The 26,237-nt window shown below is 45.1% G+C and overlaps 1 protein-coding gene across 2 annotated transcripts in view; it reads right to left on the bottom strand.

The window, feature by feature from the left end:
* The window catches only part of LOC111847640 (phosphatidylinositol 3-kinase regulatory subunit gamma-like), a 106,151-nt gene that overhangs the window by 48,985 nt on the left and 30,929 nt on the right, over positions 1 to 26,237 (bottom strand). For both annotated transcript variants that reach the window (XM_023819012.2, XM_023819013.2), the window contains 3 exons: positions 2,665 to 2,793; positions 1,179 to 1,380; positions 358 to 443 (listed from right to left, as the gene is read on the bottom strand). In XM_023819012.2, coding sequence (XP_023674780.2) covers positions 358 to 443; positions 1,179 to 1,380; positions 2,665 to 2,793 — 417 coding nt within the window. The remainder of the gene's footprint in view (positions 1 to 357; positions 444 to 1,178; positions 1,381 to 2,664; positions 2,794 to 26,237) is intronic.

The following is a 26,237-nucleotide window of genomic DNA, read 5'->3' as shown; positions in this document are numbered from 1 at the left end:
CCAGAGATGACAGATTTTGTCTGGGTTTAAATTTAGCAAAGCCAACTGGGTCTTAGGCGGTGTTTATACCATGTTTCTCGCTATTAATAGCTACACAGTGTCGGCCTATACATTTAAAACACAAATGGAGGCTGCAGAAATGATTGTATCCTACCTAAAAATGCAGAAATACAGGCAGTGCAATTATCTAAACCGAACTTCTCAGGCTTCCTTTTGGGAAATTCCCTAAAACCCATCCTCACAATCTGACATTCTGGTTGACAATGACCTTGAGAACAGCTGGTGAGGCAGATGACTTGGGCCCCGTCCAGGATCTCAAAACACGGATGAGGAAGACAGGAGGAGAACAAGCCTCACCTGGGGCAGCGGGTACTTCTGTCAGGCCGCCGGTTACGATAAGGGCCTCGAGGATCTTTGCATGGTGCTCTGGGTTCACGGCGGCGCTGCCGAAAATGGGAGAGCGCCAGATAAGGGGGGGAGCCATCATTCTAACAGAGGAGCCGGGCTGGACACCCAGGCTACAAAATGCAGTCTAACAAAACTGCAGGGAAACGTAAAAGTCAAACTCACGGGGTTTTATCAGAGACTTAAAAATGAGACTTTCTCAGTGTCCCATTTCAACAGGAGGCCTGCTCTCATAAACCGCAGTTAAATTGCATCCTCCACACTGCCATGCTCAGGATGGCTTTCAGATACCAGAGCAGATAGAGGAACATTTCCGCATCTGTCTCCATTGCTTTTGGCATGAAGTCAAAATTATATAATGACATATTTACACACACCACTGCATGGTAACTGGTACATAATACCATGTTAGTTCTGGACATGTTAGGGATAATAACACATTTAATAAAAATTTCAGGGCACTATGGATGGGATGGAATACAATGGAAATGTTTTAAGCAATTCTCTCAACGATGTAATGCCATCACAGACATAGTTAAGTAAATTAAAGTTTTCTAATACTAAAATAAATATTCATTAGCAACTGAAGAATTGGAACATAAAAATAAATAGTTCCCTAACAACCAAGACAGCAGTTTTGAGTGTAATGATAAATTGGTGTTGAGTACTTAAATTTAATCAATTATCTGTTTTAGTTACTTTCGTTTTCTCTGTGGCAGCTGATTTGCTGTGTGCCATATTGTGTTTGGTTTTCAAGATCAGTTGTTATTTACCTGGAATGAGAATGTTTGAACAGAGCTTCAGCATAGGCCCGGGCCAACATCCTGGGGCTCGCCTGGCATTGTGCCCCACTCTGAGCAGCTCGACACAGGTGCCCAGTCACGTGTAGCAGGAGCTGGTAATTGGTCTCCGGAATGCTGGGCGACTCAAGGATTTTCTTCAGCCGCTGACCGCACTCCTCCAAGCTGTGAATCTCTAAAAGACACATGAGGAACAGGGCCTTAAAAGGAACAGAGCACAACACACATGTGCTGACAGAAAGGACCGCTATGGACCACAGAAGCATTCTTGGAAGAAGAGCCTGTCACAAAATAGCAAACCAACCGTAGCAAAATGAGATCCTGTCTAGAACTGGCCGCTACCACAAAACAGTTAAAAAAAATAAAAAGAATTTTAGTTTAGTTCATATTGTCCTGAAAAGAACAATAGTTCTGTTCTTCTTCTTCTAAGAAGATACACACATTTTGCAAGTATAGGCTGGTACTATGGTTAGCAAAGCACACTTAAACATAGCATACAATCCACACGAAGGCATGAAGGTGGCCATGGGCAGCTTCCCTTTAAGTGAAACGTTTAGAGCGAGTGTTTTTGGGGTCAGAGGTCACAGGACAGCAGGGGAACCGACATGCTGAATGGCGGCTGGCTGCCAGCCAGGCTGACCTCAGTCTCGGTGTCCTTACAGGCACTGCGGGTGATTTTCAGAGGTACCCACTGAAATAGGTTTACAGGGGGCAGCAGGTGTCCGAGTCTCAGCGGTAAGAGGATAGCGGTGGATCTAGGATTATAATGCCCGCCTCAAACAATGAAGCGCCAAAACAATTAGCTTAGCAAATGGCAAATGATGGGCAGCCCTCGAATTAGGGCAGGTCTTTGTGGCACAAGATGGAGATTTCTCAGATTATCAGAGGTTTCTCTGTGAAAGCCCATTGATGCTAGTGACTGGTTAGACAGAGTCCACGTCAGCTTTGGTTGAACTCTATCTCTCTGGCTTCACATAGCTCATGACCCATGGCGACATGCCAGGCAACAGACAGCGGTCTATTCATTTACACATCATGTCAAGCGCCATAAGCAGCAAATACACCACGGTAGGGTTCTAGCTCAGCTTCACGCGCGCAGGAACATGCTGCGCATTTGCAGAGCATTGAAATAACCGACAAATCCTCCTGTATTTTGGTAGTTACAACAGAAATATGGTAGCATTTTCACACTAAAGATCCATAACATGGGATCTGTGGAAGAACAAGCATGTCAGTGCAATTAGCGGTTAAATTCACAGCCTAACTTATGACACATAGTAACACCCCATGTTTTTACACAAGGGTTAACATAATTAATGAAAAATGTTATGATGAAACCTTCATTCATAATCTCAAATTTAAGATCCAGCCTAATGGTATCCATAGATAGATAGATACCAAACTAAGTCTTATCCATGCTCTGTACATTTGGACCACACCAAGACACAAGGCTGGTTACCTTGGGCCGTGTAGACCATCTCACTGTAAACCACATCTGGGACCACCGGTGATGAAAGGTTCCTTAAGCTTCTCCTCAGGGTGTCCTCCAGATCAGGGAGCCCACGCTGGTCCAGAGTCGAGGGGCAGTCTGCAATGGGATTGCGGTGAGTTTGGGAAGAATCTGCAGGCCCTAAACCAACAACCGGAAACTGTACATTTCACAGATTCTCAAGATGTAGAAAATTGCACTGGAGCATTGTGAAAAATGTGGATAATTGTGGCAGCAAACAAATCCACAAGACATGGATACTTCAAGCAGGGGAACCTACTTAAGCTCTCTAATTTAACCATGAGTCCCAGTCTCTCCTTCCTCTACCAGACACACCAAACATGCCTTATCCTTTTAATACAGCGATTATAGATGAGTAGAGGGGCTGATCCTGCAACCTGCCCCCTCCCCCAAAATATCCATGGCCTCCTTGTGCTTCACACAGGTAAACTGCATGAAGCAATCCGTTCTGCCAAGCCTTTAAGTGTTCATCCTCAGCATACATATAATCCCTCACTTCATAAAGCACCAAGTGAGACAATGTATGAAAACAGACACACAGTCACCACACAGCAGACATACACTTCATTCGGCACAAAAAGACATTTGCTGTCCAAAACCACCTTTTTGCAACATTTGTGGATTTTACAAGTATTCAAGACAGGCTGCAAGACAGCTTCTAAAATTCAGAGACAAAAGCCTTTCACTGGGAACACATCTAAAGCACCAGATGAACACAGCAGACAGTATTATTGGCTCCGCAGACCCAAAGACCGCACAACTGCGAGTTAAAATGTAGAGAGTACCAGACTGTTGACTGTGAAAGAGAGCCAGAGGATACGGCCAGGGGGGGTCTTCCTGCAGGGGGTGGAGGGGTGCTGTGCCTGGATGGCGGACAAGCCATTTCCCAGATATGCCATGCAGGAGTCCGCTCACACCCCTGATATCCCATCCGAGGATGGTGACATGCAGGAGGTCCCCATGACTCACCCAGATTTCTCCCCATTTTGGGCCATGGCAGAATGTGACCTGTGTGGACAGTTATCCTTGCAACTGGTCCCATCCCCCATCATGACCCCCCTTCACTCGACACGCTCCAATTTTCCTGCTCCTTTCAGTTTCCTTCCTGCCTACACAGACATCAGACCCCTAGAGAGAGATGTTAATGACATTGATTCAACCCTGATTAGCTCGCTTGATGGTCCGGGAGTCAAGTGATGCAGTCATTACACGGTGACGGCACCCTCCACCCGGCCATCGCAATCACTCTTCAGCCGGCCCGACTGACCCCCCTGTCTTCAGGCCACAGCTGTAGACCAGAGGTGGCCTCTTCCATTGGCCTATGAAGGCATGCTAAGAACATAAGAACATCCTGCTCATATTGCTCATTACGATACTTGGTAAGTACCCAGAAAGCAAACGCAAAAAGTCCCCACATCTACCACACTACCAGGAAGTACGTTTCAAGCCCCCTTTGTGCAACAAAATACATTTCTTGGTTTTTGATAGAAATGGGAGGCATACTTCCACAGACTGAAACAAGCCCCCTCTGTCTGTCACTGTGTAGAGCACTAAGACATCAAGAAAAAGAATCTGCCTCCCTACCCCACCCCTAACAGAACTACATGCCAGGAAGCTTGTGAACCACTAACTTCAAAATCATACCACTGCAAACCCAAAGTTGGTTTCAGGGCTGGCTTTCGGCTCTACATAGCGGGTGAGGCACAAATGGCTACTCCTCTTTGGATATTATTGGTGACTTTTCTTGAAATCTCATTTCTTGAGAAAACCATGAATCATGAGAGACAATAAGCATGTCCTTGCATTCCCAGCCCGCTTCAGTATGCAGCTTTACCCCGGACTGGCATGGGCAGTTGATAAAACGGACGCATTTGTTAAGCAAATTATATAAATTGGCTCAAAGAGATAGCAGCAAAGAATCTGGGAGGGGGGTGTGGAGTTCAGTTAAAACTATTACATGATTTTGGTGCATATACAAAAAAAATTGGATTGAGACAAATTTGACCGCTACACATGTCAGAGTCTGCTGACATTATAAATGATGTTATTAGATGGCATTATGAATGACCTGCCGGTTAGTCGTCCGAAGAGATTAGCTGGAGTCACGCTAATTGAGTTAACCCCTCCAGTCGCACTTGACGTATTGCCCTTGAGGAGCAACAAGGGGCCCCTGACCACAAAATATGCAGATTGGGGTGTTTGGCCTGCTCACACGTTACACAACTGAACCATTTGCACAGTATGCTGTTTATGTCTGTGTCCGTCTCCAATCACACCTCGACTCATCAACATGATAAAACGCCAGGATTGGTTCCTCCGCTCCTCACCTCCCGCTTAATCTGTTCATCCAATCAACCAATATGAATTCTCAATTTTTTTAATCTGCCTCCAGAAGGAGCTGCCATCCATTATCTCCTGGCATTGACTGAACACATATCATAGCCCACTTGATGCCTCATCAGCAATTCCTGACTGTCCTAACAAGGTTTGTCTCTCACTCTCCCCCTTTGTTCTCCGGGCTGTTCTGTCAAGCCGGAATGACCTGACCCATAGCTTCGTCGTAAACCATTTCACACACGTGTCAGTATGATTTATCGCGTGCCCGTGCAGCAACCCGCGAATGTGGACCTGTCTGTATTCAACCGGCGCACACCATGTTAAAAAGCAGTTGTGGGACCCTGTGGTTACAAGAGCCGGTGGTTCGTTAAAGCAACAGACAGATTGAAAAGTCACAAGGCGAGATCCCCGCAAAGAGAATAGGGAAAACTCAAATTACCCTAATAGCTCAGCCATCTCTAAAGTGAAGATTGCCAGTTTAATCTGGTTTCAGTGTGCATAAGGAGGCACAGATGGCTAAATCTATAAGCTAAAGATCAACCACAGGGAGAAGTGCTACACATAATTACTCCATGATGTCGCTCTTGATCACAGTGATTCCGAAGACATGAATCGGGAAGGCAACCCGAACCTAGGTAAGAAACCCACTGTTATATTAAGGGGCCATAAAAACAAACATCCCCAGCTCGGAAGGCCTCCTAAAACAATACTCTAAAGAGCAACAACAGAGGCCTCTATTTGCCTTCCCTTTCTCTGACCTCTTGTCTTTGTTTTTGTCTTGAATGTGCTCATACAAGTTGTGGTTTTTGCTCGGAGCTGGCCCCTTATGGAATGATGTGATTAGCCGTGCACTCCTCGGTAAGGGAGAGTGGGGGTACAGCTTCTCTGTCACCCCTGTCAGGCTTTGGTGTCTGTTGTGCTGCCATTTGAGAATGATATGGTGGCCATGGACCCAGAAAACAAAGGCGAAACTAGCTAACAAAAAACTGAGTAATATGCAGAATGGCCCAGAACCAATTCATATGCTTTTCTCACATGTCGCAAGACGTCAGCAAGGAAATATTATTAATGTTCCCCATAGATGATTTAATTCCAGTTTAAGCCACCTTAATGTAAGTTTTAAAGTTCTCACAAGTCCTGCTTAACATAATACATAATTCATGAAATTGGCCTTGATTTTTAAATATTTAAACATAGACCAGTGTTTGCTTCACAGATGTGTATAAAAATGGGTGCAAGCTAAGCCGTTTTCAGAATATTAGAAGAATTGCAATTAAATAGTTTTGCTTTAACCTCCGGAAGCTGAGCAGCTCAAATTCACAGGTAGCCAGTGGAAAGGAACCACCTTAATATCTCCGAGTGTCTCGCTAAACATTCCCACATATTCTTACCCTGACACGTTCTTGCTGGCTTACTGCTTCCCAGAGCTATTTCGGTTATGCCACAAGCCTCAGCTTCCAGCTGCTACGGTCTGCTGACCCTCCGTCCTTAACCACAAAAGCAAAAATCTCACTCTTACTCCCTCTCCTCTGCAGATTGATTCCTGCCTTAAAGGAGTCAGAGGAGATGTGTGAATGACATGAAGCAGAAATCAATTTCCATCACAGCCTCCTGACTTGATGTGGGAGAATAACCACTTAAATGAGAGAATTGAAAGTCAATGTTTGTCTTATTCCTGTAAGAAACAGCATTTAAAGTAGTTCAGAAACACAAAAATTCAATACAAGTTTATTACATGCAGTCTGTCTGTCAATGCCTAGCATTCTAACGGTTTAAACATAGTACTTAACATTTAAAGTGTTTTTATTGAGTAAGAAGCAGCTCTCTGCGGCTTTTAAAGACGTCTGAGCGATGCCCATCCTTTACTGACTGGGGTCGTGGTTCAGCTCAGGCGAGATAAAGGCAAAACCCAATCGGTAGCACTGTAGCTACTCATCAGTCATTTTTAAACCCATTTCATTGATCAAAGCACCATTTGTGTAATCAAACAAAGGTTGAACATACATCGATCTACTTCATTGCCGTTCTCAACTGAATACTGCTATCTTGGTATCCAGAATGTCTAAGAAACAGGTTTAGTGCAAGAAGGGTTTCCTTTTAAAGTTTACAGGCACCAGGCAGATGAGCGAGATGCCACAACACACCAAAGGGCCCAGGAAAACCGATAAACCAGCAAGGAAAACCAATTAAATTTCTTCCCTGTTACACGAGGCTCAGGATTACACCTTCAGACAGGGAAAAAGACAAATCGACCAACACTGTCACCATCACCTGACCCCATCCTGTGATGCCCATGACCCCCCAATGCGACAGCAGCTCTAATTCCAGGGGAGCACCTCCTGACTGTGCTACGCCTCTGACCTCAAGATAGCACAGCAGAGCTTCTCTAGGCAAACAACAGGAGGCAGGGGCATTGCTAGAGGTTTTGGGCCCCATGAAAGCATATCATATTGGGCCCCCAAATATATATATATATATATATATATTTGAGAGAGAGAGAGAGAGAGGGAATTTCTTGAGAATTTCACAACCAGCCATGTAATCTGTGCATCCAGACTGGTACACTGGTATGGTGCACCTTGCCCTTCGAGCTGCGAGGCTATTCATTAAAATGTTTGCAGATCAACTTTTTAAACAAATATATTGTGTTGTGATTAAATATATGTCACTTTTACATATTAGGGCACACCTTGTAATGCAAAATTGTACACCATTATCTGTCCAGTTCAATTTAATTTGATACTTTATACAGGTCCCAAGAGTTTAGAATCCATACATGAGATATTTTGTTCCAGAACAACAGCATCTGCGGTCATTAGTGGATTATGATATGGGTACCGGGATGTCATCTCGGATGAGGTACAGTCACATTCTGATTTATTAGCTATGAACAGTTTACCTTGCTGAAGGAAAAACAGATCGAAATATTATTTTTTTAGTGGTTTAGGTCTATGTATAAAGATCTTTGATGAAGACAACAGACAGACTGGCTTCCGAGTACAGTCCACTGTCCTGTGGACCTCATTTCTGTCAGAGTAATATCTCCCAGATACTCACCTGTCCTCTTCTGCTTGCTTAATTAAAAACGTTAGAGCTATTAGAATGCCATCAATGTTAATGTGCTGTGAAGGCGAGGATGTGGGCAAAGCACATATGTGGAATTCCTTACTCTACAATATTGGCACAATACTGAAAGTTTTACTTTTATTATATATGTAAATACATATATGATATATAATAATACACATGTAATAATACATTTGTATTATTATTTTACCTTCATTTAGCTGAAAGCAAACATAAGGTCCTTTCTTGATTTCACTTTCTTCTGTTGCAGTGCTGTTCTGCAGATTGTCAGGCAACAACTAAATACACCACTTTTCAAAGCCATGAGAAGATAAGCCATGACTTGCAGGTTTGATTTTTATTTATTTTTTAACAACAGACACTATGTCAGAATCGGTCCTTGCTGTGTCCGATTCTCTCCATAGTTTCCCTATGTTTCCTGTTTGGCGAGCAGGTGTCGCTGGTCATCCCTTTCTATCCCTTTTGTTTACCTAGGCTGACCCACCCCTCACAGTCTCCATTTTTTCTCCTTGTTCCCTGGGTTGACGTGTGGCTGAGTGGGCTGAGCTTGCAGCTAATTGATCATGCATCCTGAACCGTCATGAGTTTGAGGCTGGCCAGAGGCTGTTTGGTTGTCGGCTTTTGTTTGCTTTTCCAGTTACCTGTTCCCTGTGAAAACCTTGTCCTGAATATATGTATGTAGTTTGCGTTTCCTCATATTTCCTTTAAGCCTGGAGCAGTTCTGCTATCATTTACCTGCCTTTGTTTGACACACCATAGTCCCTTTTCTTTTTTGTTCATGTGAATTTAGTTTGTAGGCTCCCTGTATCTTAAAACCTGCGTTGTGGACCGTCGATCACGCCAAGATGTAACACACTACACTGATAAAAATCTGATATGTGTCTGTCATCTGGTGAAATTAAAAATTAAATTTGCGCTGTGCTAATTCTCAGCAGGTTTTAATTTGCCTGCAAATATACTGTGTCTTCTTAGGTTTTTGAAGTCTCACTGGAGCACAGCACCAGCATCTGTGGCCATAAAGTCCACCTCAAGTTAAAGAACACTGAAGAAATGACCTCGCTGGGCCTCGATGTGAATCTTTCCTCCTCTGTACTCCTGGAATCTCATAAAAAACTACCTTGTCCATTCACTTGGGACCCCAATCTGTTTTTGTTCTGAAGGGCTTTCCCTTGTATACGACATTAACACAGGAAGACTCAACCATTAAAAAGAGGCTTTGGTGCTGCTCAGACTGCAAGACAGCTCAGTTATGTTAGGTTCATACCAGTTTTGGCAGACTCCAGAACTGTTCATTTCTAGCAGAAAATAGAGTATCACTATTTGTCCTTTCTACGCATTGTGAGATTCTGGGCATTCGGCGCTTGTGAGATTAAGTGAAAACCCAGTGTCTTCTTTGTCTGTGTCTGCAGCTGGTAGCTGGGAAGGTGGTGTTTTTTGCATCCTCCTACATCGTAGAAATGTTCATCCATTCATGCATCCAACACCCCATTCAATGATTGCATGGTAAATAGGCACTTCTGCTCTTCTCCAGTATGTTATTTGCTCTTCTATTCATTAGTCATTTCAAACAGCTTGGATTGCAACTTTTAAAACATCTGTGAATGGTGGTATGCTAAGACACAGGATTTAATAGGATGGCCTTCTCTTTCAATTGCTGTATTACCTTTTGAACAGCAAACGGACTGGTCAGCTTGGCCCTTTATCATGAGCCTGGGGTTGGATGGACTCATGGTGACTAATCACTGGGTCGACAGCAAGACCGAAACCCAGCCGACAGAGTGTTACCAGGACGATGGTCAGGTAAAACGCTGACACTGTGCAGCACTTACACTAATACTGACATTCTGAGTGGCTTTGTCCGCTAAGAATGTGTTACAGAGTGACAGAGCAGCCAAGGACCTTCTCTTTAATTAGCGGCCCTTCACCAGGATTTCTCAGGGAGTACAGCAGAAGGTAAAACAAAACTTAAACCTGTTACATCTGCTTATTTTGGAAAAGTGTGTTTAATCTTTGGAAATGAAAGATACCCACCCATTCTCTAAATGCTTATCGATGGAAGGGCTGGGGCTTGGGGAATGTCCCAGGCAGGACTAGGAGGACAGCCTAGATGGGATGCCAGCTTATTGAAACATAACAGACCTACTAGAAATGTACAAAAGAGTCCCCCATTTATGGTGGAATAGCTTAGAGATAGGTTCAGCCAATAAACAGTTTTATCTATATCATTATGGAATGCTGCAGCAGTTCATAATGATACGATACGTGAATTTGAGCTGCTCTAATCAAATAGTTTGAGTAGAACAAAATGTTTAGAATGTCAGACGCTCCTGTACTTACGAATTTTCAGACATACAAACGAAGAGGACAAATTGTGTCCGTTGGGCTCCCGTTTCCTGTTCGCAACATCATTTTTTTTTTTTCTGCATGCCAATTCTGTCTAGTACGACTTCTGACTGCTACTCCTGCCGCGCAGCAGCATAGCATGCATACTCCCAGCATCCTAGTTCTTTGTACTTGCATTTACCCTTAAAATTATGTTGAATAACGACTTACAAACATTTCAAGTTACGAATGGCCGTTCGGAACATATATCGTTCGTAAGTAGAGGAGCTTCTGTATATAGGTACGAATGTAGATGACGAGATGAATATTTCCTTAATATGCATAATGTTTTAATGGTATTATATACTGAGCTTTTTCAAGGTATTAGTAGTATGGCAAGTTGCCCTGAAAAAAACTGATTACTTTTTTCCTCCATATATTTTTTTATATTTTGTGCTTTTTTTCAACAGCACCTTTTGCCTTTGTTCATATAATTTACAGAGCCATTTTTTTTCCTCAAAAACCCATAACATCGATGAAAAATGTATAACAATGCTATCTTTATATGCAAATGGCATCAGTGATTAATATTTGATCCATAGAAATAAAAAATGCAATTTTTTAATTTCATTCAGTTCCTTCTATTTTTACAGTTACACTATAGTTTTTACAGTTACATTCTGTGTCAATGGTAAACAACAACAATTAAAATTCCTCATACAGCAAACTGCAGTTAAACCACAGCAATTTGCTTAAAGTTATGTTTCTTCTAATTATTTTTTGCCTTTCTCCTAGCAAGATATTCTTAAAATCTTACTGACATGCCACCTCTGGCACACAGATTATTTTTTTCTTTGTAAGGGCATCTAGGCAGGGGTGCCGCTAGACATTTTGGGCCCCATGAAAGCATATCATATTGGGCCCCCAACCAAGACCAATCAAATTATGTTTCTGATTTTTCAGGGCCCATGTCACTCAGCGCCCCTTGGAATTGTCCCAGCTTTGCCTGCCTTTACAGCACCAAAGGTCCCAGGAATCAGACTCATTAAATGTTTCAGAGACACAGGTGGAGACCCGTGGGCACAATGTCAGTAAAACACCCTGCACTCTGATTTTCTGTACACAAGCAGCATTGGAGGGCAGCTTTCCTGGCAAATTAAGCCAAAGAGTTATAATTCGCCAGCTGCACATTCCCATTAGGGACTCTAATGTCCCCCACTTGAGCACAGTACTCAAACCAAATCCCATAAAACATCTACCTGTATAAACTGACAGATACGCAGGTTGTTCACATTGTACTGCTAGCCAATCGGCTGCATGCTAAATAAATGTATCTGTAAACAACAGTAACAAAAAACTGAACTCTTAGTTCAACTACTAGTGAGGACAGACTTCCTCCGCAGGACAGGCTGCTCCACCTCATACTGACTTTATCATCTCTGTTAACTTGAGCCTGCTAATATAAACCAATCACACACACAATCTGACAAGGAAATCCGTTTCACATAAACCAGCAATACTGAGATACCCATCTCTGTCTAACCAGGCTTGACTGATTTAGTACCAGAACTGATTGGTTTTACTAGTATATTACAGTTCTGTTTTTAACTACACAAACCTTTCAGCAAAAGGATTAAGGTGCACAAATATATTAATGATGTAACAAATGCAAATAAACTAATAGAGTCTTCAGCTTCCAGCAGAGGCGTGGGCTTGCATCACGAGAGCCGCCCCCTCTGAGAGCAGTGCAGTCAAACGTGCTGAAAAACCCCGGTTAGCATGTCGCTTGCATGGCGCCTGGACCACAGCGCACTACGCGAGTCCCCTGGGGCTGTCAGCCAATAAAGCTTTCATTAGCCTCCGAGTCCTGCCCTATTTGCCACAAGCCGCTGGCTGATTTCCTGATAGACCTTTTAAAAGGCTCTGGATAGACTTCCGCCTTTAGCGTAACGGACGCTACCCAAAGAATTTCCACTCACGACGGTAAAGAACAGAAAGCCTGCCTGACTAGATCCTGGGGAAACTTATTCCATTTAATTTGCTAGTGTCAAGACATTCCCATTGATTTCTATTTTGCTAGAAAAAGAGCTACCTTTTTGGATTAATTTTTTTTTTCAGTTAACTCAAAACCAAGTCCTTATTTTATATGATTATTTAAAAAATCAATTGAAAAGCCTCTGTTTACGGCCTAAGGATTTCCATTTATGACTTAAGCGAATGAAATAAATCCATCTGCTGTACAATCCATTAATTCACTTGTTTGCCTAAATTTAGATTCAACCTTGTTTAAGTGGAACATAAATGTCACGTTTACTTGCTGTAAATTATACTGAATGACTTCAGCACAATAATCCAGCCATTTCTACATGTAAATTACATGCAATATGAGGAAGCATTTACAAGAGAAATAGCTTAAAAAAAATAAAGCTGATGTATTGTCCCACAATGGCATGGAAAATAGGTTAAAATAATAAACAAAATGTTTAGGATCCAGAAGAACAACATAAAAATGCATTTTTTTTGTGGTATGGCTGCATATTTAGTTGCCCAATGCCATTTCACAGAGGGAGGATAAAGCGCAGGCCACCCAGCACAGAGAGACTGTGTTCGCATCTGTGTTTGTTTACGTGTCTGCGTGGCCTTGTGTTGCCACACTGTGGGGTGGAGTTCTGTTGGGCACCCTGCATTTTCAGGGGGTGGGGTGGGGTGGGGTGGGGGGGATCTGTATTCCTGAGAGGGAGTCTAGAGTTTGTGTAAAGGAACCTGATCACAGCCTCGGAGTCGACAGGCACCATTCCTGGGTGACCGCGGGACCATCGCCTCCTCCCTGGCCATGATGAACTCGCTCACCCCTCTGTTGGGATCCTGGGGTCCAGCACTGCCAGATTCTTGGCTCCGGCCCATATGGGATGCTCTCCTGGGCCGAACTAAAACATGAGCGGTGGGCGACCACCGTGCGTGCCACTCGAGCCCGACTGATGACACATCACGTTTCACTCTTATATTCCGGCATAAATGTGGGTCGCTGTGGGGTACAATAAATCTGCGGGTTTCCTGTGTTTATTTATTTCTTTTGGGAGGGGTCTTGGATATAGGTGGTGTCTTAGGGACAGCCTGAAGCGTAGAGGGAAAATGATGCCAAGCTTAGCCTTAGTCACAGCAATAATTATTTATATCGTATTATGGGATTTATTTACTAACACAATAATCTAAAATAACTGCTGTCGGTTTATGCTGCAAAGATTAGAAGCCCAGCAGCTGAGCCACAGTGGAGGATTGGCCTTGCTCTGGGGTGGTAACTGATTACTGAAACCCTTTATCACATTGGTGTCGGTATGCCTGGAAATGGTGTGGGTGTATGGGGGGGGGGAGATTACTAGACGAGATCTGCGAGAGGGGGGATAGGTCACACATTGCTCCAGTACTTCAGATATGGCAGACAATGGCAGAGAGAGAGTATAACGAGGCAGAATGAGCCACTCTCAGTACCTAACACGAAGCTGAATGTCTATGGGCAAGAAGAGACCGCATGCACATATCTTAGAGTGAGTGAGCGAAGCTCTCCATGCACATCCATACGGTACAATTTACTCTCTGAGCTGAGATCCAGTCACCCGGTGACGTAATGTTTGTCTTCTGTTTCTATGGCCTTTAGATTGTTTTGACTGTGCATGTAATGTTAGAATGTTCCCTGTACATCGAAAGATTAAAGTGTAATTATATGAGAGCTCTGGACACTTACATACCGAGGTAAGGCACCATCTTTGGTAGGGAAAACACATTTTGAAACTTTGAAATTTTGTATTATATATGATAGTTTCTTGCTTTTATGCAGTGAGAATGAGTCTGAGGGCAGTAAAAGTTACTTCCACTGCTGAATGCAAATCTTGGAAGTCACATGACACGGGGCATATGTCGCCCATGTTTGGAAAAAGCAGTCTTGAAATAAAAGTTCTACAGAATCAAACCCACTGCACTAAAAGTGCCCAAGTAATTAGCCATGAACTCTGACACACAATGTTGCCCATTCACTAGTCAGGTGACAAAGTTATCGCTTATGGTTTGATTAATCAGATGTTACGGCAGCAGCTGTGCAAGAAAGGAACCTCAGCATCATATTTCTAAGTGCATGTAATGTGCTGGGCCAGAGTGCTCCCTTGTGGTGTTTAAATGAACTTCGAGAGCACCTTAAAGACTTTTGACAGCTGGAGGGATTCCTGTTTATGTGACAATGCAAAACAACTACACAGATACTCAACAAAGCAAGCAAATCAATTGTAATCATATACCAAAATGTGAGGTACACTTTCAGAATGCTCATTTATTATAGTTTCAGTAGAACAGCAGCTGCCCCAGTTAGTATAGGACATGGGGGGGGGGTACATTTCAATGCACACACTAGTGAGACACACACATATGAGTTAAATTTCAGGGTCACCTATGGATCTCAACTGTGTGTCTTTGGAGTGAGGAAGGAGTGCAGAGAGGAACACCGGGATAAGCATGACACACACACACACACACACACGGGGACCATCCATTCATTTATATGGGAAAACCCTAACCCCAGTCACGACAGCCTTAACCCCTACCCAGCCCTAACCTTAACCCTAAGGAGGCGAGCAAAATACAAGGCTTTTGGCATTTTTATTCTTTTGATTGCAGTCACAGATTTTAATAAAATTGAGTTTTCCCTTATAGGGACCAAAAAAATGGTCCCCACAATGTCAAAATGACAGGTTTTTATCACCACAATGTATTATATACATGACCACAGATACACACACAAGTACACTTATACACACGCAGATAAACAGCATCGTGCCCATGTGCGACAGCCCCGAGCCCCGAGCCCCGTTACAGACAAACCTACTAAATTTCGGGCCCCATGTATCTGCCCCTAGACCGCCACTAATGCACATGTGATCTACAATCTTCCTTCCCAAGCTTCCGATTGGATAGGAGAACTCCTCACCAGCTCTCCCTGGAGTCTCCATGACCCTCATCCTGGCAGCGGAGGAGGGGGCTCCAATGGACCCCAGGGTGTTCGGGAGGAGATGGGAAGGGCAAGGAAGGCAAAGGAACCTGGATTAAAATTCCCAGTGTGCATGACAGCCTCCTTGGAATTGGTTTGCGGCCCCCACTCCATTTCCCCAGGGTTACAGTGCTGTCAGCTCGTACCCGGGGGCACAAACACGCAGACGGGCCCGGGGCACCGAGCATGCATCACTCTTTAGTCTTAGCGCATGACGCTAAATTAGCTGATACAGCAGGAATAATTTCAATCAGTTCAATGTTTTGGCTGCGGCTTGTGTGGGATGGCATGTGGGATGGCGTGTGGGATGGCATGTGGGATGGGTTGCAGGTGGAGGTGTCCAGGGAAAGGGGGACTAAAAGGACGGTGGGGGAGACGAGAGGCCCAGAAGACAAAACGGTGATTTACGGGATATTTTGCATGATACCACCATTTTGGGGCCTGACTTGGGCATGCATTGTTTGGTAAATAACTGATCAGAATTGTGTCAGTCCAGAGGTCACATGGGGGTTATGACTGTAAGCTGGAATGATGCCGCATGTTCAGGGGGCGGAGCTCGCACTGGAATCCATCACGGCGGTAATCGGCAGTCGGCCTGAACCCTCACCTTTAAAAGAAATCCCCATTAACCCGCAAAGGCGATCACTAACCAATCAATGAATTAAGTTACCGTCAGCAACAGGCCACATGAATAGTGCTGCTGTCAGGCTTTCTGTTTAATTCGTTAATTAAGTTACCATTAGCGTACACATGTGACTTCATGTTCAGATTAATAATAGCTTGCTGATTACGTCCTGAAGTACAACACAACTGCTTAAACAGCACTGTACATAAGGCGGTGATTTTAATTGTAGTTAGTAGACACATATTTGGCAGCCGGGTGCATCTATCCATCTTCCACAGCTGTTTCGGGGCCTGGAGTCTGTCCCAGAAAGCATAGGGGCCAAAGCGGGGGGGCCCAGGACGGGGCTCCAGGCCTTTCTGCCCAATGTATCTTAAATATAGCCCCTCCCCCCCCACCCCCCGGCTGCCTGCGAGTAATGTGCTGCATTCAAACACAAGGCCGTGCGACGCACACTGCATGCACGGCTGCACACCATCACAATCTGGGAATGTGCTGGCAACTCTTTTCTATTAAGGAGACAGAACCTCATTTCTGGGGGAGTTTATTCATGCCCCCCCCCCCTCCCGAGAGAAACACACACACGCTCACCGATCCTCCCGGTGAGCACCCCCCACTCAGAGTGCAGGTTATTACCGCGGTGATCAGAATATTACCACAAAGCCATTCAGTCACTTGGGGACTGAATTCTGACTGACTCCATGCCTCCCCCACCACGCCCCCCCCCCCCCCCGCCTCAGCACCCCAGCCCGCCTGCAGACACGCACACCGTGCTGGAAATTATTTATTGATCTGAGGCTGTGGAAAGATGGGGCTTTAAATGCTGTTCATGGAGAATTTGCTCATACTGCTGTTTGGCTGCATTGGTGTCTGTGTGTGAGTGCATGCATGTGTGTGTGCATGAGTGTGTCTGTGTGTGAGTGCATGCATGTGTGTGTGCATGAGTGTGTCTGTGTGTGAGTGCATGCATGTGTGTGTGCATGAGTGTGTCTGTGTGGGTCTATGCGCTTGTGTGTGCATGTGATGTGTGGTGTGTCTGTCTGTTCCTGTGTGTGTGCATGTGATGTGTGGTGTGTCTGTCTTTTCCTGTGTGTGTGCGTGCATGAGTTTCTTCAAGCTGAGAGAAAGGTGCCTTTTCTCTCGCCTCTTTGTTACACACTGTGTCACCCGTACTGACCATCCATTCCAAAACAGAAAACTTACAAAACTACCATTAATGACTGAATGACTTCTATACCCGCTTGAGCCATATTCCCAAATCTCAGTAGGGGGAGCTCTCAATCCAGACACGTGGAACCACTTTGGGGAAGGGGGGGGTGGTTAAAACGTACAATCTTTGTCAAACACAAGGCAGTTCATTGGTGTCCTCTGTCAGCTCCTAGTGAAATCTCCTCTTTGTCTGTGACGGAGCCCAGGGCTGCGCCTCACTAGACTGAGAACACAGAGCAGCCGTGGACGACATATATAATGTATCTCAGAACAAAAGATCCCTCACAGAGGTGTCTAGGCATGGCCGGGAAACACACGTCTAACACAGGGCTGTGTGCATCCAGCTTGGCTCTTTGTAGGGGTTGTGTGGGGGGCAGTGGGGGTGGAGTTGTGGATGATGTTCAGTTTGACTGGCTGAGGAGGAACATGGAGTCCAAGTAGGCTGTACAGCAGAACCACGGAGGAGTAAAGATCTTCTGACCAGCCCCCCCTCCCATAGCAAACCCCGCAGGACCATGCCATATTTTACATTTCGGCTCAGTCCCCCGCCCTCAGTCTTCTTGTCAGCGTATGTTCCATGCGTGAATTCACAACCCCCACAGGGACAGAAAAAAATGGCTAGATTTCCACAAAGTTTACAATGATTGTGACGTTTCATTACCAGTGATTCCTCCCCACCCAGGCACATAAACATACCCACTGAGGTCTGTGCTGCCCTGAATCACGCATCAACACCTCGCCCCTCGGGGTACACAAACAGCGGCGTTTATCGCCTGCCTTCCCCATGTGACTCACGGACTTCCACCGCGATCCCCGAGAGTGGTTTCCCATTTAGGCAGACTTACGGCGCCATCCCCAACCTAACATGATCTAATATTTACTAACTCATTTTGTGAGATCCCACCCACAGAACCGCCGCTTGACCGTTTGTGGAACGGAACAGGAGAAAAAGGACATTATGATAACACTATGGGCAACAGACATGACGGAGCAACTGTGTTTCGCCCAGTACAGAGAGCTGCTCTGAATCAGAGTGTTCGAGTTCTGTTTGGCCAGATCCTTATACCCTGACACGGCTCCGCCCAGTACGCAGGCCAACTGGCTCCCTTCCCAGAGTTTTCCTCAGGCATATTTCTCTTCGGTCCTCTGGCTGAACCATACTTCCTCGGTCTGGTCAGAGTAAAGAGGCTGTTTCTCTTAAAGGCTGAATTACTCTTGGAGCAGACAGGGGCATTACATGGCTCCCGGATTTCGAAAACATTCTCCAGGACGCGCCAGCGTATACTCTCACATTACAGCTGTGGGGTTCAGCGGGATTTTTTCCGGCAAAGGGGCCATAGAAATTGGGAGGGGGGGCGGGGGGGGGCATTGAGAAGAGGGAGCTGAAGTTCTGAGGCGAGTCATCTTGGCCCACATTCATTTTCAGGCAGACACATGAGTTTAGAGGGAGGGGGAAAGAGAGAAAGAGCCACCAGCCGACCCATGGCCACTGAGGAGGATCAAACGCATCACATCCTGGCAGGGAGGGTCACCCCTCGCCTGTTTCCTCTCCAGCCAATGCCAGGCATGGGCGCGAGGGGTAGGGGAGCCAGGGGGTGGAGACTAGAGCCTCCTCTGGTCAGGGGGAGCCATGACACCTCCTCAAGACGAGGTGCTGTTCACCTTTCCTGAATTCCCTTCTCCTGCATGGTTAACAGACCTAGTCAAAAGTTCTTCTTCTGGTCAAAAGAGACATCCTTTAATGTTCATTCAGTTCATATTTACAAATGAAAATTCGATGAGAGGGATGGGGATCCTGCAAACGCTTTCAGTGGGGGGGGGGGGGGCACCAGCAGGAAAGTACAAAGAGCCTGAACCCAGCAATCCAAGACCCAGCCTCTTTAATTCAAGGACGAAAGCAAAAGTAATCAACTTTAGGAATAATCTATAAGTAGGCAAGAACCTCCTCCTCCCTACAAATAATTCATAACCCCCCTGCTGGGCGCACAGAGCCCCCAGGCTCCTTCTTATTCGCACAGGCCCAGCATTCTCTTCCTATCCACACGACGCCGGCTCTCTTTGATGCTGACCCGTCCAATAAAATAACACTCTGATAGGTGTAACAATACGGCTCTGTGTGCAGTCACCTACCTTCTGGGACCCAAGCTGTGAAAGTCACGTCACACGCATCTTAGTCAAGCTCGTTATGTTACTGTGTGAAAATGACTGTGAGATACTGTAACATCACACAAATATTTTATAAACCTTGATTCCAAACACAAAGCAGAAACGGACGTTACATGTTCCCTGCTCTTGGTACAATTCACCTTTAAGATGGTCCTTCCCAGTCGAAACAGAGGGTATGAACTGACATCACTTAGATTGCCTGAGTGCAAAACATGATTTCAGTCACGGAAACTGCAAAACAAACAAATGTCCTCTTAAATTAAAGGCAGTGGCCTTGAAAGGGATCCATACAACTGAAAATTGAACATTTATATGTGGCTAGAAAGCAGGTTTCCTGACAACATATTTTGTAGAAATTTCTGGCTAATGAATGATGCCAAATATAAAGTAAATAATGAGTAGACAGTGCAGTATATAACTTAAGGTGCAATTATACGCAAAAATCCAACGTAACTGACAGGAAATGACAACTGCAAATCCGCATCTTGGGCCCTAGATTCCAGTTGGTGCTGCAGATTGCAGTGACTCACTTGCTTCTCTTTTCCTTAGTTTTCAGTTGTCTGTAAAAAGACAGCTCTTATTTCTTGTTAATTTGCACCGTCAATCGCACATCCATTTTTTTTTGTCACTTAGTGGGTGTAAGCACGGTGATTCCGCCTAATGTGGCATCATCTGCATACCCTCTAAAATGGACATCCTCTTGGGTTTGACCTCCACTCTGCTGAGTCACAGAAGCACAGAGATTACAGCAATGAGCAGGTGAGTTACTTCACCCAGCGTACCTCTAGGCTGACCACAGGCTGGTAACTGATTGACCAATAAAGAGATCATTTCAGATTGGGGGAAATCTAATACAATGCATTTAATGTTCTTTAAACTTCAATTTCCAGGTCATTCTCTGCGGGTCACTGATGTTATGGTGGACAGGCGGTCTTGAGTTACCCCGAGTAGCAGCGCATTAACATAAACTGTTACGATAGTGACGTGCACGAATGACAGAGGTGCGCCATTGCGGCACTGCTCCCTCGCCATGGTAACAGAATTCCCTAGAGCCTATTGCTGGAACGATCCCCAAGGCACAGTGGTGATGATGGTGCATTGTTGGTGTTCATCACAGCCCCATAAATCAAAGCCACATATATACAGATACATCTTCATCTTTACCCCTATGAAGTTACAGCTTCCTGATGTGTACCACTGGCTTTCAGGACACGTGGTCCAATCAGGCATTAACAGAGTAGTCTCCATGGGTATACAATGGACAATGGGTCTAATGACTCTATGTGGACGGTTTAACAGGTTTATGTCGATGGTGTTGATCCCTGGTTCTTTGGTACCTCAGGTTTGGCAACATCTCCTTAAACCTCCTTACACATCAATAATCAGCTTTATGTTATATAAAAAGCACTATATAGTATACCAGCATCGTGGCTGAGCTCACCCTTACTGAGATTTGGCTGAAAATACCAGGATATCCAACAGAATAAAATGATCCAAACTTCACCCCAAAAAACCTAAAAAAATACTGCCATTAATCCCAGCCCAGTAAGAATGGAATGAGGGGGGACAGACAGTGGCCTGGAACTGGAGATGACAGCACTCCAAAGTTAGGCTCAGGTTGTCATTTCAGTTGCTGTGATGGACACCAAAGAAGTTCTGGCAGAAGGTAGAGAGGTGTAACATGTGAAGCACAATGTGAGGTAACATCCTATTAAAATAACCCAAACCTGCAGCACTAGAGATTAGACATGTGCTGGGTCATGGGATAGTGGCAGTGGGGGGAAGAGAGAGACAGGAGGCTCCACAGTTACTGTATACAGACTGCAAAACACATGTGTGTAGTTAGGGAGTTTAAATGCACCAATCAGGGGTAGTACTGCTATGGGTTATTAGAATTAGAATTTGGTGATCAGTGGTCATTGTTAACACAGCACAGCACACAGTGAGCAACAACGAAATGTGTCCTCTGCATTTAACCCATATGTGACTTTCGTGACATAGCAGGGGGCAGCTAATTCAGCGCCCGGGGAGCAGTGCTTGGGGGCGGTACCTTGCGCAGGATACCTCAGTGGTGCCTTGCTGGTTGGAGATTTGAATCTGCAATCTTTCAATTACAAGTGCGCTTCTCTAACCATCAAGCCACCACTGCCCACATATTATACAAGGTATTTTGCAAAATGCTTTGCGCTAAATATCAGGTTATAGGATAGCTATTCCAGATTCAACTGCATCATTTGGGGTGGACGACTTGCACTACAATTAATATGCTTCACAGCCACTGCACTTGATAAACACTATTTCCAAAATGAGAAGGAAGAATCATTGGGCAGACTTGTCTGAATATTGGTGATAAGTGGTCATGTTAACCGCTGGTGATAAGTATGTGTGTTAAGTATTGGTGATGTTTGTAAGGGGTAAGTGATTGCAATGAGTGTTGGTGCTGTTGATGGGTATTGGTAATAAGTGGTCATGATAACTACTGTTGATGAACAAGTGTGGTAAGTATTGGTGATTAGTGCTGGTGATGTGACCATGGTGACAGTGCTGGTGATGGGTATCTGTGATAAGGTCTGGTGATGCGTGTTGGTGATGGGATTGTGGTGACAGTGCTGGTGATGGGTATCGGTGATAAGGTCTGGTGATTAGTGTTGGTGATGTGACAATGGTGACAGTGCTGGTGATGGGTATCGGTGATAAGGTCTGGTGATTAGTGTTGGTGCTTCCTCAGCCAGTGGTTTGGGCATTAATATTACTATTATTAACTAACCCATCATAAATGCTGCTCAGCGGGGGCGCATCATAAATGCTGCCTCCCACCTCCAGGGAAGGGGCTTTGCCCACTGTGCCCAATGATGGATTGGCATCCTGGCCAGGATTCTCCCCTTGTGCTTCCCCACAACCTTGTAAGTGGATAAGTGGTTGGAAGATGGATGGACTAACTCATAACACATGGAATACAAATTACAGAAGCAATCTATTTGTTATTTTTAGTATATCAAACTCTGCTGTGGGTTTTCACATGACTTAAGTCCAATCAATCAACGGCCCAAAGGCTGCAGGTGGGCTTGGATTGAGCTTCTGGGACTATAACACAGCAGGCAAGCTCAGTCGAGCATCACTAAAGCACCTGATGGAGAGGCTGGCTCTGCGGTTACAGGCATCCAAGCAGCCACAGACCTGCGCGGTTGCCGAGCGACAGAACAGGGCCGGTGAGGCCACCGGCCCGGCACTGTGGCGCTCGAGGAGGCGCTGAAGCAGGGAGTAAGCAGACAAGGAGAGGGAGGAAAGTTCATTGAACCATCACAGGAGTAGCAGGCGGGTAACTGTTTGTGGCCTTAGCAGTAGGCAGTGTAGTGAGAGGTTAAGTAAGTCTTCCACAAGCCCGCTACAATGCCCTTGAGGAAGGCTGTTAACCTGAATGACTTCAGTAAAATATCCTGCTGTATAAATTGGTAAAAGCTATTTCATCGAACAGCCCGTAAGGAAGACATAACCCTGCATAACTGCTTACTCGGAGCAGGACTGCAGCAGGACTGGAGCCAATCCCGGGAAATACAGGGCAGGATGCCATGGCAACAGAGTTCCAGTCCGTCACCATGCACAGACACACCATTCAGCCAATGAGAGACCTTAATTCACGGACATGAATGCAGGACGAACTCTTACGTGTAGCCAGGGTAGGACAGGCGAGCCCACAATGTTACTCACTGAGGCACCATGCTGTCTAAAAATGAATTCAATTGTTATAAATAAGTCTGAGACGGACTAGCATCTCATGATGATTAATATTCAAGAGGGTAAAATGAACAAGGACACCAGGTGCACAGACCGCCAAAGCTCTCAACAGCATGGATACTGAAGACAACCTCCAGACACGCGAGTACAGACTAGGTCAGCCCAAGGCAGTGGCATTGCACCATAAGCAAACTCACACACACACAGAGCTGAGGCAATCAGTCATCATTTGGATTTTTTTCAGGCACAAAACTGGTCTGGAAGCTAAATGAGGTGATTGGAAGAGCTCATGTGCACCTTGGTTCATTCTTCTCAATCCTCCACACCGCCCACACAACAAAAAGATAAGAGGTGCTGGGGTCGGTCAGCTCAGCCCTTCATCCTGCCATCAGCTTCCCTCGCAAATCACAAATCAGACCATTCGGCCAATCAGCATTAAGTTATACACTATTACGTACCACCACTGTCCGGGGAATGTTATTTCACATGCACGATATGCAGTAAAGCCCCACTTCACTTGAATAAGCCAACAAAGCACCCTATCTGTCAGGTTCGCGGAGGAAGCAGAACACTGGACCTGAAATTCCGGAGATGGTCTTTATTAAATGCTGGAGTACAAAATCCAAAGGACAAGGCGGAAGCGTGGTCAGGGACGGAGCGGGGAGGTCACAAGCCGAGATGGTCAGTCCTACACCAACACGCCACGTAGGGAAGCGGGAGACACAGGAGGATGAGATGGGCAGGGGCGGCAGGCAGGTGGGTAGGCAGGATGGCAGGGATAGGGAAAGGAAACAGGAGACGAAGGTTACACACTCAGCAAGGCTCATCTGGGATGGCAACAATACTTCGAATAGTGCGAAGCAGTGATTGCCTTTTGACAGTGATCAGCAGCTGGATCGCCAAGCCTACGTGGGCGTGGTCGTAGGTGCAGGTGTGACACTATCCTTCATCTACAAATTTGATTTCTGATTAGCTGGTCCCTCTAGGGGCGTGTCTGACTGGCACTCATTCTTAGCCCAGCATGTAATGTAGGTCTGGGCCAAGATGTCAACAAAATTTACTAAGAAGCTAAGAAGTAAAAAATATAGATATGTGTATGATTATATTGCATTTCTAATGTACATGTCCTCTGTGAGCTTTTACATTCCCTTAAGAGAAGATGTTCACCCCTTAGGAAACAATGTTAATACATTGTACATTCTTAAAGTAATACAGGAATAAATGACTGAAAAACACGTGTCACACTACCTGGGGGGGGGGGGGTTTGTGCGAGAGCAGAGAGACAAGAAAAAAGTCCTTTGGATACAGCAGCAGTGAGTGTGGCTAAACCCCAACAGGGTTTGATGAGGGATTGATTCTGTGCTTAGCTCCCCCCAGACCCTAAGCAGGGGGGTCTCAGCATGTGCCCTGTGACTGGCTGGCGTCCTGTCCTGAGTGTCCCTGGCCCTGTCCTTCCTGAGACAAGCTCCAGGCCCCCCGTGATCCTTCACTGAATAAGCAGTTTTGGTAAACAGACAATTGTTTTTCAATAACAGTCCCTTAATCACATGAATCTACTACTGTTGGAATTACTGTTGGACAGCATAGGAATCAGACTCTGAACTGCAAGTTCTCAGTAGGATGAAGTCAGAGGAGAGTTTCTTTCTGCACTTTACTTTCCCTGCTGTTCTTCACTTGAGGGGGGAAGTGCTGGATTTGCATGATGCAATTTTTAACTGCTTGAATAAAACCAGACGTGAGGTAATTGGGAGCTGCTGTTCTTTGTGTGTGTATGTGCGTGTGTGTGTGTGGATTAGGTTAATATCACATTGTGGGGACTAAATGTCCCCTACCATGTAATAAACATCTGTTTTTTCTTACACTGTTGGGACTATTTCTCAGGTCCCCACAAAGATCTGTCAATCCAATCAAAAAACTAAAAATGCCAAAAGTCTTGTACTTACTTATGGTTAAGGTTAGGCCTGGGTAGGAGTTGAGTTCGTCATGTTGGGATTAGAGTTTTCCCTAAAAAAAATTATGGAAAATCCCCAAAAAATATATAATTACAAGCCTGCATCTGTGTGTGTGTGTGTATGTGTGTTTGTAATTATTGCATTGTGGGGACCAGATTAGGTTAGGGTTAGGGTTGGGTAGGGTGTACGTGTGTGTGTGTGTGTGTGTGTGTGTGTGTGTGCGTGTGTGTGTATGTGGGCATGGATACCAGTGCTTGGCAAGGGCAGCGTCAAAATGAAAAACCAGAACAAGGACACAAAACAGACAGAATGTCCCCGCTTCTGGTAGAGGACGACAGTTGCTCTCCACCGTCTCCCAACCCCCTTGTCCTCTGGCATGCTAATTCAGAAACTGCACGTCTGCTGGGCTGCTCGCACTAGCTTTCCCCACTGGAAAGCAGTTATGATTAAAGCCAGCAAAATTTATTCAGATTAAACCAACCATAACGTCCTTAATGTGCAGTGACAGTTACAAACAGCCCCGCCCTTTAAAACCGTGTTTAAAATCGGTTGCTGCTGCAATCACTTTGATTAATTCCCCTTCATTCTCAGTCCCTGGACAGAAACTTGACTTGAATTAATTGACACTTTGCATGCCGGGGCTCTCGCCATCACATGGTAAACCTAATTAAAATAAAAAAAATCTAATTTATCAAAGACTCTGCGGAAGCTTGGCAGATTAAATCGCCCCGTAATCTAATTTGAACAAAGGAAAATTAAGTACAAGTATGCAGAGGATCTTGCAATCATAACGGGGAGTTTTGGTGAAAGTCGGAGCATATTAGTTGCCGGTATAAAAGCATAAAAGTGTCTCTTCAATGCCGACACATCACTATCAGTCTTATCCGATAAAATTTGCCCTCTTGGCGGACAAAGCTGAACAAAAAAAAGAGGGAAATTGAGAACGGTCTAATCTCAAAAACAGATAGTGCCGCTTCGTATCTGCGCTGAACTCGTTTACGCCGACAGCGAGAACAAGAGTAAAAAGAGCAGAGATTGATTTGTTAGATACACACGT

This window comes from Paramormyrops kingsleyae, chromosome 21 (genome assembly GCF_048594095.1).
Source record: "Paramormyrops kingsleyae isolate MSU_618 chromosome 21, PKINGS_0.4, whole genome shotgun sequence".
In the NCBI taxonomy this organism is placed as follows: domain Eukaryota; kingdom Metazoa; phylum Chordata; class Actinopteri; order Osteoglossiformes; family Mormyridae; genus Paramormyrops; species Paramormyrops kingsleyae.
This window is presented reverse-complemented; position numbering and strand designations above follow the sequence as displayed.